The sequence below is a fragment of the Vulpes vulpes genome, chromosome 12 (assembly GCF_048418805.1).
Source record: "Vulpes vulpes isolate BD-2025 chromosome 12, VulVul3, whole genome shotgun sequence".
NCBI lineage: Eukaryota > Metazoa > Chordata > Mammalia > Carnivora > Canidae > Vulpes > Vulpes vulpes.
In genome coordinates, this window is record NC_132791.1 from 68933917 (window position 1) to 68947862 (window position 13946).

At 40.1% G+C, this 13946-nt stretch overlaps 1 protein-coding gene across 2 annotated transcripts in view; it reads left to right on the top strand.

Moving 5' to 3' along the window:
• LOC112932431 (E3 ubiquitin-protein ligase TRIM36) overlaps positions 1-13946 on the top strand; it is a 36392-nt gene that overhangs the window by 14775 nt on the left and 7671 nt on the right. For both annotated transcript variants that reach the window (XM_026015368.2, XM_026015370.2), the window contains 4 exons: positions 6560-6655; positions 9673-9926; positions 10152-10276; positions 13399-13689. In XM_026015368.2, coding sequence (XP_025871153.1) covers positions 6560-6655; positions 9673-9926; positions 10152-10276; positions 13399-13689 — 766 coding nt within the window. The remainder of the gene's footprint in view (positions 1-6559; positions 6656-9672; positions 9927-10151; positions 10277-13398; positions 13690-13946) is intronic.

The following is a 13946-nucleotide window of genomic DNA, read 5'->3' on the forward strand; positions in this document are numbered from 1 at the left end:
TGATCTAATATGAGGTTGTTAGTGTGTGTGACTCAGCAAATTAGCTGGTTCTGAAGAAAGAGGGGTGAAGGCCACTCCGTTATGATTCCCATGTGAGCCCAGTGCCTGCATTTGAGTGTGTGTGGAAATGACATGCCTGTTGAGTGTGGAAAGGACACACCTGTTGAATGTGTGTGAGGAAATAACAGCCTACTGAGTGTGTGTGGAAATGACAGCTATTGAGTGTGTGTGGAAATAACCTGTTGAGTGTCTGTGTGTGGAAATGACAGCCTGTTGAGTGTGTGTGTGTGTGTGTGTGTGTGTGTGTGTGTAAATGACAGCCTGTTGAGTGTGTGTGGAGGAATTACAGCCTCTTGAGTGTACGTGGAAATGACAGCCTCTTGAATGTGTGTGGAGCTGACACGCCTGTTGAGTGTGTGAGGAAATGACATACCAGTTGAGTGTGTGTGTGTGTGTGTGTGTGTGTGTGTGGAAATGACACCCCTGTTGAGTGTAAATATGTGTGTGAATGACACACCTGGAAGGATGGTGGTCATGTTAAGACACTTGATTCTTATTACTTGCCTATAGAAGTAGTGGGAAAATTTATTTATACTAAGGGTCTGGTGGACCTTTACCAGCTAAAACTGAGTTACTTCCTATCTCTGAACCTTATGCATGGACCTTTGAAAACTTTCAGACTTGACCGATAATCTACAAGTAAGGTAGGCAGTGATATAATGCTATTTTTTGTTTGTCTTATTCTTTTTTCTTTTAAATGGTATCTTCATTCATAAATCTCACCAATTTTAATTAATTTCCTGTCTATTTTTCATAATATGTACATGCCTTTTGGGGCCTTTATCTAATTCTTACTTACAGTTTTATCTTTTGCATTTTTATATGTCTATCATGCTCAGTCTTTGTTCTACTTTCAATATATGGATTACGGTATAATTGTTTTATTGTCCTGGTCTTCTAACTGTCACCTATGTCATTACTAGGTCAGTTTTGTAAATTTTACTGTGTTGGGCCATAGATACTTCTATATCCTACAGATATTCTTGAGTTTTCTTCTGATGTGTGGTCAAGTTACCTCAGAACAATTGGTTCCTTGTTGGGTCTTTTAACCTCTGTTAGGCAGGACAGAGCAGCAGTCTAAGGCCAATTTTACCAGATTACTCTTCTCATTTTTACTCTTTTCAGTGACGTTTGGATTTTGAGTTTTGTTGGCATTTTTTGAGGGTTTTTAATTTGTTTTTTGTTTGTTTGGTTGGTTTGGCTGGTGAGTCACAGGCAGTATTCCCAGCCTTGTGTGAGCCCCTGAAATTGTTCCTTGTATTCCTTCTTGATGATTCTTTCCCTGGCTTCTGAGAGTTTCCTCACACGTGGGAATTGATCAGTACTCTGCTAAAGAAGCCAGGAAGCCCCTTTGGACATCTTCAGAGTTCTTTCTGTCACTTACTGTTCTTAGGGATTTTGCTTTATAAGCTCTGGCCTCCCAGGACTCTGAGCCTTGTCTCCTCAACTCATGGGAGACCCAGGATCTATCTCAGTTCTCCTCCATCCTGGCCTTGGAGGAAACCGTGTCTGGGCTGTAAGGTGGGCATGGCCATTGAGCCATCTTGTTGCCCTCTCTTCAGGGCTTTTTTTTTTTTTTTTAAAGATTTTATTTATTTATTCATGAGAGACACAGAGGGAGAGAGGGAGAGAGAGAGAGACAGAGAGAAAGAGAGAGAGAGAGAGAAAGAGACAGATAGGCAGAAGCAAGCTCTATGCAGGAAACCCAGTGTGGGACTTGATCCCGGGACTCTGGGATCACACCCTGAGCCAAAGGCAGACGTTCAGCCGCTGAGCCACCCAGGCGTTCCTTGATGTCCAGCGTCTTGAGAGCCATTTCATGTATTCTGTTAGGTTTTAAAATTTCTCCTGGTAGGAGAGTAAATCCAGGCTTTGTTACTCACTTGTGCACTGCCCCCGCCTCCATGGTGTTACCATTGTTTGCTAGTTAAATTTAACTTTTGACATATTTTTGTTCTATTTTTTAGTCCCCTGATCTTAGCCAAGCTGTCCAAAATTTCTTTTTCTGCTACCTGGGATAAAGCTTTGATAGTACTCTTTACACTCTGCTATTAACTTTTCTTATTCATGTTTCAGACTTTTTTTTTCCCCAATAGGCTCCCTAATGAGGTTTTCAATTTACTCACTTTTTAGTAAGGATAAACTTATTTTGATTGACACATTTGCCAAAAATGATCTCCTTAGATCTTTCTTTTCACTTGGTTTTAGGTTTTAAGCAGGTGGCTACATGATACATGTTTATATTATTTTCATTTTTAAAAAATGATTTATTTACTTATTTTAGAGAGAGAGCATAGTAGGGGGAGGGCCAGAGGGAGAGGGAGAGAAACTCAAGCAGACTCCCTGCTGAGCGTGGAGACTGATACAGGGCTCGATCCCATGGTCTTGAGCTCACAACCTCAGCTAAAACCAAGAGTTGGATGCTCAATCAACTGTGCCACCCAGGCGCCCCATACAGTTTTCATTTTTACACACTTGTGTTTTGCAAGAACAGAAGGAAAATGATCGTCATGGTGGGGTAACTTTGTCCATCTTGTTGCTGCTGTTTGTTGAAACCACTGAAGCCAGGGCCAGGCTTCCCATCTACATCTGTTTGATTTGGCTTTTAATACAGGTAGACTGTGTTGTCGTGTCTGGTGTCTCTTTGGAATTTTTACCAAGTTATTTCATTGAGGGTGCCCTTCCCGTTTTGGAAAGCACTAGCACTTTCAAGTGAACTGGCCTAAATAGTGAATAGCAGAGAGGACTAATTGTGCTCCTGGCAGTCTTCTGTTACAATGAGACCTGTTTTCTTGGCTTTTTGTTTTTGTGTTTGCTTCCATAGAACCTCACCCTTGTTAATCTCAGAATAGAAAGACACCTGCACGCATGTGCACACGCTTCAGATGGAATGGTTCCATCTCTTCTGTAGCTTGTCTTTGTTTATTGGCCTCGCTCTTCCAGAATAGGGACTGATGTGGAGTCCTTCCCACCTTCCAACATAGGAAACCATGTTTACTATCTCCTCTGGCCAGTTTGAACAGCTAAGGTTCATAATTCTGTTTTACCCTGAAAAAGGCATCACAGTTGGATATTTACTGTCTCTCTCTCCTTCTGGTCCCACCTCAACACCTTGCTTCTCCCAACTTTGGGTGTTAGTGGGTTTTCTAGGATTTTTTCAACTTCTCACACTACTATACAGGCTCTCATTAAGGAGGTTGGTTGTTAGCTCATCCTCCTTCAGTTGTCCACTTTCTAGTAGTTAATGGACATTTTACTGAAGACTGTTACTTGAGGAGTTTCTCCTACTTTTATTTTTTCTTTATTTCCATTAATTTCTGGAAGAGAGTTAATAATTGTTCATGTACGGTTATCTCTTCTGGAAGGTGGTCACTTTGTGATTTTAATCATGATGAGATGATTGGAAACTAAGACTTAGAAATGTAGAAAATGTAAACACCCCTAGAACCAGTCCCCATTGAATGAGAAAGTAATAAAGCTTCTGTATTTGGGGGGGGGGGTTTGTGAGATTTGTGGTGAATATAGCATTACAGTATTTGGTGAAGTCATTTGGCACTTGACCAAGATGTATCATTCTATACCTTTTCGTCTTATCATTTTCTTCTTAACATTTTTAGACACGTAGCAAGGCTGATATCACCTTTGAAATGATCTGTCCTGGGGAGCCTGGGGAGCTCAGTGGTTGAGTGTCTGCCTTTGGCTCAGGTCATGATTCCGAGGTCCTGGGATCAAGTCCCACATCAGTTTCCCTGCAGGGAGCCTGCTTCCCCCTCTGCCTATGTCTTTGCCTCTCTCTGTGTCTATCATGAATAAATAAATTTTTTTTGAATAAATAAATTTTAAAAATAAAATGATATGTCCTAAGGGGGCAGGGAACATACTTATTATTCTCCTAGCTTGCTCATATGAGAGATATTCAGTGTGATTGATGAATGAATTTCTCTCCCTTTCTCTCTCCCTTCTCCCTTGTTTTGTTGACTATTTCTTTGGGTACCTTGGGTCAGTGATCTTACTAAAAGCAGGAGGCAGTGGTTCTCAGACTTTGAGGGTGCTGGAATCATGGAACACTTGGTAAAACTAGAGGCCCTGTTCTCCTTGAGAAGGCTCCTTGAGGGGCTTGGGCTTCTGTGGTCTTTATTAGTTCTCGGGAGACTCTGCTGCACGCCAGCTTTTGAGAATCACTGCCCTAGGGGAAGGCTTTGGAGCAAATTTGGAGTCCTTGAGCAGTTAGCTTTTGGTCAGTTCCTAGGGAACTGGGGCCCTAATATAGCTGAAGGATTTAAAACTGATTCCCCTATTAGATGGATTTCCTGAGGGAACCATTTCTGCTAATGTTTCACTTTTCAGCATCTAGTATCAGTGTCTGGTGTTTATACTTTTGGAGGCCTATGAATAAATGGACACACTGATTATTGGTTAAAATATGTCATCTTGGGGTGCCTGGGTGGCTGAGTCTGCGAAGCATCTGCCTTTGACTCAGGTCATGATCTCAGGGTCCCGGGATCGAACCCTGTATCGGGCTCCCTGCTCAGCTGGGAGTCTGCTTCTCCCTCTCTGTCTCTCCCCTGTTCATGCTCATGCTCTGTCTCTCTCAAATAAATAAAACAAATCTTTTTTTTTTTTAAAGATTTATTTATTTATTTATTCATGATAGACATAGAAAGAGAGAGAGAGAGGCAGAGACTCAGGCAGAGGGAGAAGCAGGCTCCATGCAGGGAGCCCGATGTGGGATTCGATCCCGGGTCTCCAGGATCGCGCCCAGGGCCAAAGGCAGGCGCCAAACCGCTGAGCCACCCAGGGATCCCAATAAAACAAATCTTAAAAAAAAAAACCCAAACCAACATGTCATCTTGACACAGACTGTGTCGTTGTGAGGGGACAGAGAAGACTGGTGCTAAAGTCCATGGTTGGCTGGAGACCTTGCCTAAGCTTTACTGCTCACTGACAGTGAACACTCATGCTCTCTGACTTTCCATGTTCCTGAATTCCATCATCCTTCCTGTTCCAGCCCATCCTGCACTCCCAGTGTAAGCTGTCTAACCACCAAGCCCTATGTCACTTGAAATGGCCCAGTTCTCCTCTGTTGCTGTAGTGACAGGGGGTACAGCCCCTAGCCCCTTGCACCTTTGGTCCCAGCAGGAGCCTGATGGGATGGCATTGCAGGGGTTCTCCTGTCCCTTGTAGCTTGGTGCCAAGGAAGCATCTCTCAGCCTGCAGAATCATGGTCGGTAGATTGCATGGCGAGGAACCTTCTAGTTCGGTATCAACTGTGTACTCTCTGCACTTAGCTCTGGTTTCCTCATCTGTAAAATGTGAGCCAAGACATGAGATTTCATGTCTCTTGCTGTCCTTGACCACCCACAGGTTCTTTCTGGTCCTATCCTGCCCTCAGGAATCTTATTCCTCTACCCACGGGTCCTTCTTCTGGCCCTGCAGTGAGCCATCAAGGCAACTCAGTGTATCTGATTACTGGGTGCTCCAGAGAATTGAAGACTGGTCCTGCCATGGGCCTGTCATATCCATTTCAACATATGTTCTCTTACTCTATCACGTGGTCTAAATGAGAAAAGAGGGGGAAACCATATAGGTAGGAGACTTACTTCTTGAATTCCAAAAAGTTAGATCTCTGGCCTTCTTTTCTTACCCACCCTTTAATTGAGAGCAGCAGCAACGATTGAGAAATGCCCAGGTCCTCTTATCAGGGCTCCAGCTTGGGTGGCATTTTCTGGATGATGTTCTGATTAGACTGCATACATGTGTCTCTTAAAACTTTGTACCCCATGGTGCTTCAAGGGTTGGTTGTTTGGATTTTTAATATCCTTCAGTCACACACATTCTTTTTTCTGGGTTAAAGTAGGGATTGCACCAAAGCCCACAATGTTATCTCTATGGTGAGCAGGCTAACTTCAAAATAACTACTTTATAAATAAGTTCTTCAGTGAGCTCTGGAGGCTTAGCTCTATTTTTATAAATCTATATTTTCATTATTTTGTGTGATTATTTAATGAATATCTAGTCTGGGCTGAGATGTGCAATTCATTTTGGAAGGGTCTGTGTTCTTTGTGTGTGTGTGTGTGTGTGTGTGTGTGTGGTCAGAGAAAGCATGAATTATAAAATATGATGGAAGACAATCCTATTTGAATTGCTCTTCTAGCATTTACTTAAACCTAGGACCACTGGGAATGATGAAAAGACAACAAAAATGTATTATTTATGTATTCTGGTTTTTTGACTCATCTGAGCATCACTGCCTTGTTCTTTTACTCAGCCTGCTTCTCATCTCTCATAGATCCGCGGGTCCCCATGCTCAGGGCCAGGAACAGTTAACCCTGGGTTAGTAACGAGACTCGTCAGGGTTGATTTTACTGCCTGTTCATCACAGGCGAAAGAGTGGTGTGTAAGAAAATAAAAGCGCAAAGAAGGAAAGAAGGAAGAAAGGTAGATCTGCAGGGCCTTTGTTAAATTTCTGCTTATTTGTGTTACTGATCTGTTCTAACAGGAAAAACTTTCAAAGGATATTGATTACCTTATTGGCAAGGAGAGCCAGGTGAAGAGTCAAATTTCTGAACTAAACTTGCTAATGAAAGAAACAGAGGTAAGTGACAAACTGGTTTGCGTATTTTTGTTTATCCACCTAGAGAATTTATTCATTCGTAAAATCTGGAGGCTAGTAAATGAGCTGGGAGTACAAAGTTGCATTAGATTTCACCCCTGCTTTTCTGGGACTAGGAAAACAAGTATAAAATACAAGTTATAATGTGTGATCAGTGGCTGATAGAGGTGGTGATTAAATGATACTGAAGCACAGGGGAGAGAAAGACTAACCCTTTACGTGGCGGTTACGATCTCACAAGTAGTGACATAATGTGAATGATAGCTTTGGCAATTTATCTGTATTGTACAAAATTAACAGATTGCATTTAAAGTATACTATATATGTTGACTTAAAATGCTGCTGTTCCCAAGTGTATAACTGACACATTTGTCAAAAGACACACATTAGAATGAACATTTGAATGTTCATAGCTGCAGTCTAATAGCTGAGAAGTGGAAACTATCCAAATATTCATCAGCAGTGGAATATAATCAGCAGTAAGAATGAAGATCTGCAACTCTATGCAACAGTGTAGCTAAATGTTGCAATAATATTGAAAGAAAGATGCCAGAGACAAAGGAATACCAACTATGTGATTCCCCTTTATAAAAAGTACCAAAAAAAGGTAAAACTGGACTTTCTGGTTAGAATTCAGGATAGGCATTGTTGAAAGGTGAGGAGGGGAAGGGTGGGAGTCTGGAAAGGTTCTAAGGGATGGCGTCTGGGATCCAGATAATACTCCTTTACTTTACTGGGATGTGGGCTACATGTGTGTGTTTGCAAAGATTGGTCGATCTCCATACTTAAATATACATTTTTTTCTGTTTGTATATTATATATTTCAATTAAAAATGGAGAACATTGACAGCATTTTAAAAATCAAGTAAAAGAGGATAAGGACTGGGTTGTTTTAAAATTCCAAATACTCTGCATTGATTTTGCTGCCTGTTTCTTTTCTCTTTTTGAAATAACTGAAGAGCCATTACTCCTGGTCACTTTAGAAGTTACAATGAAATATAAAAATATCTTGGCTAGTAAGAGACTGTTAATTGCTTGAAATTTTATTTTCCAAAATGGGTGGAAAAAAAATTGGGAAATTATGCAAATTAGTGCCATATCGCCAGCATTGCTCTTGTTCTTAATACTCTTTTTCTGCTACTGGCTGATTGCATTCCCCAGGCTGAGTAAGTTGTTTTTCCATGTACTTGCAAAGTGAGACTTTGTTGTACTTCTTTTTGTCTGATGGACCAGCTCTCTCACTGTGGTACAACCCCCCAGCCCTTGGCAGATAATCACCTCCATAGGAGGTTGCTTCAAGGATTGAATCTTTGGTCATTTTAGGTTTCTTTTACTACTGGTCCTCAGTCATGCTGTATTCCTGAAACAAGGGATCCTCAGTACCCATTGCTGAGTTTGTGATTCGGTAGGCTGAAAACTGAGGAACTCTTCCATCAGTATTCATGCAGACACCGAGTCCTTGGGATCCTGGAGAAATTTTTAGCTTTCTTATGTACCTTTGACCTAAGCTACCTCTGTGAGCCTGTTAGCATGAATCTTTCACACACTGGAGAATTGGTCTGCATTCTTGACTTTTACTCAGTGAGGACTGTGACACTTTCTTTTTTTCTATATAGTTACACTTAGCTGGAAAAAAAATCACCCTTTTTACCTGTGTGCAATGATCTTTTGAGTTTAATATTGTGATGTATCACTGAAATTCAGCTACCACCCTCTGTCCCCCAACCTTCTTTCCCTCCTGCCTGCCCTTTAAAAAAAATTTTTTTTGCCTGTTGGGTTTAGGAAGCAGAGAAGGGAATCTGGAAAAAATTTCCTTTCATTAGAAATGTTGGCCAGAAGCCATTGGAAAGTGCACAATGCACTTCTTCCATATGTTGTCAGCTTTTAAGAATGTGTTTGAAGACATTTTTTTTTTTTTTCTGTTGGCTGCTGCTTATGGGTCTGTGATGATGGTGGCATATGTGTGCTCTGCTGGTCTTATTTTCAAAATCAAGTTGGTCTCTGATTTTATGGACATTCAAAATGTTTCATAAGCACTACAGACAGGGTCATTTTATGACAAAGTAGAGGAAGAGCTGCGTGCACAGTGAGTATAATAATACTGTGTGTACAGCGTATGTGCCATTGTGGTGGGCATTTTATGTAAATAATATTTTTCAGTCTTAAAAAAAAAAAAAGCCCAAGGATGCCTGGGTAGCTCAGTGGCTGAGTGTCTGCCTTTGGCTTGGGTCGTGATCCTGGGATGCTAGGATTGAGTCCCGCATTGGGCGCCCCACAGGGCACCTGCTTCTCTCTCTGCCTATGTCTCTGTGTCTCTTGTGAATGAATAAATGAAATCTTTAAAAAAAAAAACACAAAACCCCCCACAACCCCGCCCCTTAAAACCCGAATGGCTTTTCTCATCCCGTTTTCAGAAGAGGAACACTTAAGCATACAGAAGTTCCATAGTTTGCATAAAGTCACACAGGATTTAATTCTAATTCAATTCTATCAATTCAAAGAGAAGAGTCACTCTTCTTAGTTAAAGGACATCATTTTCCTGAGTGTCATAGCTGTGATTTAACATTTTTCTTAAAAAATTGAAAAAGCATAGAAAAGGTCAAAAGTAACCTGAATTAGAGATCAAAAACTCTAAAAAAATTGTTTTAAATAAAATAAAAAATATTTAAAAAATCAATTAAAAACTCCAGAATTGTGATATACTGTGTCTTTGTTTAAATCAGTTAATTTCTGCCTCCAGTTCCCTTGTAGACAATGTTGCAGGTTGTTTATTTGTTTATTGCTGAACTTTGGAGAGTAAAACTTGCGGAGAGTACAGTATCACAAAATTAGAAAGGATGTCTAAATAAAAGCTGGTGATCATGCCCCCTGCTCAGTGTAGTTGATGTCAAATTATTGTTCTGAAGATATCAGACTCAGACAAAATTAAATGTTGGTTATTTTAAGAAAAGACATTTGGATTTAGCAGATGAGGTAACTCTTTGCTTGTTTAATAATAGTGTAACGGAGAAAGAGCGAAAGAAGAAGCCATCACACATTTTGAAAAGCTCTTTGAAATTCTAGAAGAGAGGAAATCATCTGTTTTGAAAGCAATTGATGCTTCTAAGAAACTAAGATTAGACAAATTTCAGACTCAAGTGGAAGAGTATCAGGGGCTTCTAGAGAACAATGGGCTTGTGGGCTATGCCCAAGAAGTGCTGAAGGAGACAGATCAGTCCTGTTTCGTGCAGACAGCGAAACAGCTCCACCTCAGGTATGTTGTTTTGGATTTAGAATCTCCATGGCAATGTCATTAAATGCTCTGTTTCATCCCAAACTCTCAGGGGTTCCTAAGGCTGCGCTCTATGCGCACACCTGCTGCACACTTAACCTGCATGTGAAGAGCAAAGTGTTTTGTTTTGTTTTAATCTCATTGCAGATGTTTAGTCTGATTGGCCTTTTAACGAGTTATTTTTATATAAACTGTATCTGTCTGCAGAATACAGAAAGCTACGGAATCTTTGAAGAGCTTTAGACCTGCGGCTCAGACTTCTTTTGAAGACTATGTTGTTAATACATCTAAACAAACAGAACTTCTTGGAGAATTGTCTTTCTTCTCTAGCGGTAAGTTTGAGATGACTGCAGAAGCTTGCTCTTGTAATCTGGGTTCTCGTGATGTGGGATAAACACATGCTTCAGTTTGACAGTACGAAAGACCGTGTTTTTATGCACAGAAAGTATATTGTGTTGGCTTGTGTGGTTTTTAAACACTGTCTAAATGGCATCACGTTGCATGTGCATCCCTTTTGTGAATTGTTAAAAAAATGAAGTTGAAGATATTTGTTACTACACGGAGTTCTGGTCTATATTTTAGCTGTTCGTTGTATTTCGGTATAGAAATCGTTTCCCTACCGAGAGACCATTTATTTCTCTTCTTTCTCCTTTGTAAACAACTGCTGTGTTGAGCATCTTCATCAGTGTTACTTTCTGCACATGTTCGTGAGTTTCTCTAGGGTGGAAACCTAGAAATGATGTCTCCAGGCTAAAACTGACTCTGAGATGTGTGTTTACCTGACTGTGTTAGTTTGTTAGGGCTGCCGAAACAAAATTCCACAGACGGCATGCCTTAAACAACAGAAGTGTTGGCAGGCTGGTGACTTCTGAGGCCTCTCTCCTTGACTTGCCGATGGCCACCTTCCAGAGCCTTCACATGGTCTTCTGAAATTTCTATTCCTGAGGATATCAGTCATATTAGTCATGGTGGGATCAGGGCCCATCTTTGTGACTTAATTTTAACTTAATTACCTCTAAATACTTCTTTCTCCAAATAAAGTCACATTCTGAGGTCCTGGGGATTAGAACCCCAGCATATGAATTTTGGGGCCATAGCACTCACTTATGCTTGTGTTTTGCTGTTCCCCAGCAGGGAGGTCTTCCTTTACTTTTTCCCTTCTCACCCTGTTCATATCTCCCTCCAATTTCTGGTGGATAATTAATAGTCCTTAGAATAGTATAGAGTTTGATGACTGTAGAGGTATCAATGTGTAGATTTGTACAGTCACCTGGAGGAAATTTGTCCCGTTAAAAGTTAAAAATTCTTGGGGCACTTGGGGTTTAGTTAGAGTGTTTTGATCTTAGCTCTTGATCTCAGAATTGTGACTTCAAGCCCCACACTGGGCTCCATGCTGGGAGTGGAGCCTACTTTAAAAAAAGGGGGAAAGAAAGTTTTAAAGCTAAAAACTCTAAAGGATTATTACTATGACTTACTTTCTTTCGAATCTATACCTGAATCTTCTTGGAGATATGTGCTTATCTTTTTTTTTTTTTTTTAAGATTTATTTTAGAGAGATAGCATACAAAGGGGGAGAGGCAGAGGGGGAAGGAGAGAGAGAGTGAGAATCCTCAAGCAGACTCCTCACTGAGTGAGGAGCCTGACATGTGGATGGATCCCAGGACCCTGAGATCATGACCTGAGCTGAAATCAAGAGCCAGTTGCTTAACTGACTGAGCCCACTAGGCACCCCTGGATATGTGCTTGTCTTGTTTATTATGACAATTTTGTTTTCCCATATCTGTACTTGTTACTCTTTCAAATGCTGATTCTACTTCATGTAATGTAAACTTGAATTGTTTTCCATATACAAGCCAGTTTATTTAGGAGTACAAGGTCCTATCTCTCCTGGGTGGGGGTGGGGGATCCCAAAACAGTCCTTGGAAGGATGATGGTGAAGGTTGATCTTGGGTTAGACCAGTGTCTAACCAAAAGAACCAGCAGAGCAGATGGATGAGGATGAAAAGTGGTTACCCAGCTTCTGACTGATGGATGGTCTTGATGTTTTCCTGCATGCACATTTTTTAGTAAGCTATGTTTCAAAAAAAAAAAAAAGAAAGGGGTGTGGGGTGGAGTATACAAGTCATGTTATTTTTTAACTAGCTTTTTTCCCTCCCCCACCAAATATATTTTGAATGACTTTCCAGATCTCATTATAGCTGTAAAACATTCAGTTGCATGAATGTACCATATCCAGACATGCTTCTCTTTTGCTTATATATGTCTGGGGGAGGCCAGAGGGAGACTTTTATTTTCATTTCATAGAATCTCTCATTTGATATAAATATGTGTTATGTGTGTGTGACTTTTATAGCTTGTCCCAAGCAGTTAAGCTTATTGGAATTTCTTCTATGGAAGGGATTATGCATATGCACAAAGCTTCAGCTGCGATACTTTTTGTATTGTATTTTTCATGAAAAAAAAAACTAGAAACATATTTCTGAAAATTGTTAAAATGTTGATATAGCCATGGAGCATAATGCCATTGGGAGAAAAGAACTGGCAGGATCTGTATAAAATTATTGTAGTGATTATCTTCAGGTTACTTAAAGTGTGTCTTATGAAGTTTCTGATTTTCTTACAAAAAATATTATGTATCATGTTTATGCCAAGAAAAATTCATTTAAATTGCTTTACAACTCTTTGAAGAAAATATGTTGTGTATAATGTTTCACTGAACTTTGTTATACTCACCAAACTTAGATTTAAAAATATTTATTATAGGACACAGATGAAAAATGTCAAGTCTGGTGCTGTTAGTAAGTGGAAGTTAAAGGCAAATGGTTAAAAACTTTAATTTATGGTGTTTCAGAATTAATATAACATGTAAATCTGAAACTGAATCTTTTTTGTCTTTTCATCCTTCGCCCTTTCAGTTATCAACCTAAATATATCTTTAAAAATCCTTATTGCTTATTGTTTGTCATTGTAAATTTTGTGGGAGGAGTACTTGCCTTGAGATCTGTTCTTTTAACAAATTCTAAGTGTGGAATATAGTGTTGTTGACTGAGTACTGAAATCTCTAGAGTTTATTCATCTTGCTTGACTGATACTTTATGCCTCCTGATTAATTACTGCCCATTTCTCCCTCACCCCAGCTCCTGGCAGCCAGCATTCCAGTCTTTGATTTTTGTGAATCCAGCTCTTTTAGATTCCTCATGGAGTGGCATCATGCAGTTAGTATTATATCTCTCAATGTCTGGCTTATTTCAGTTTGCAGGTCCACAAGATCCATCCATGCTGTTGTACATTGCCAGAATTATTCTTTCTCTGATACATAGTATTGCAAATTTGGAAAACACTTGGACAGTACAGAAATGACTGAAGTATTGTCAGTACCTCGTTTTTATTGAGGAATGTCCAGATTCCAATATGTATCAATATTTTAACATTTTTTGTTTCTTAACACTTTTAGGCATAGACGTGCCAGAGATCAACGAGGAACAGAGCAAAGTTTATAACAATGCTCTGATAAATTGGTACCATCCAGAAAAGGATAAAGCTGATAGCTATGTCCTCGAATATCGGAAGATTAACAGAGATGAAGAAATGCTGTCTTGGAACGAGATAGAAGTGTGTGGCACCAGTAAAGTCATTTCAGATCTGGAAAGCAATTGTAACTATGCTTTCAGAGTAAGAGCCTACAAGGGTTCAATCTGCAGTCCTTGCAGCAGGGAGCTGATTCTTCATACTCCACCAGCTCCAGGTATTGCGAATACTGGGAATCAAAATGCCAGAGAGTTGGATGGACCTTGATAAAAAGAATAACCTAGCCAGTGCCTCTGGATAGACCTGCGTTGAAACCAGCTCTTGTGTGTTAAAAAAAAAAAAAAAAATCTAGAAAATAGATTGCATCCTCAGCAAGGATTTAGAAATAGACCGAATACATGAATTTCACCAGATAGGCTGGGAACAGGATTTGAGTTTGGCTTGACCTCAGATAATAGAAAAACATGAAGTCAT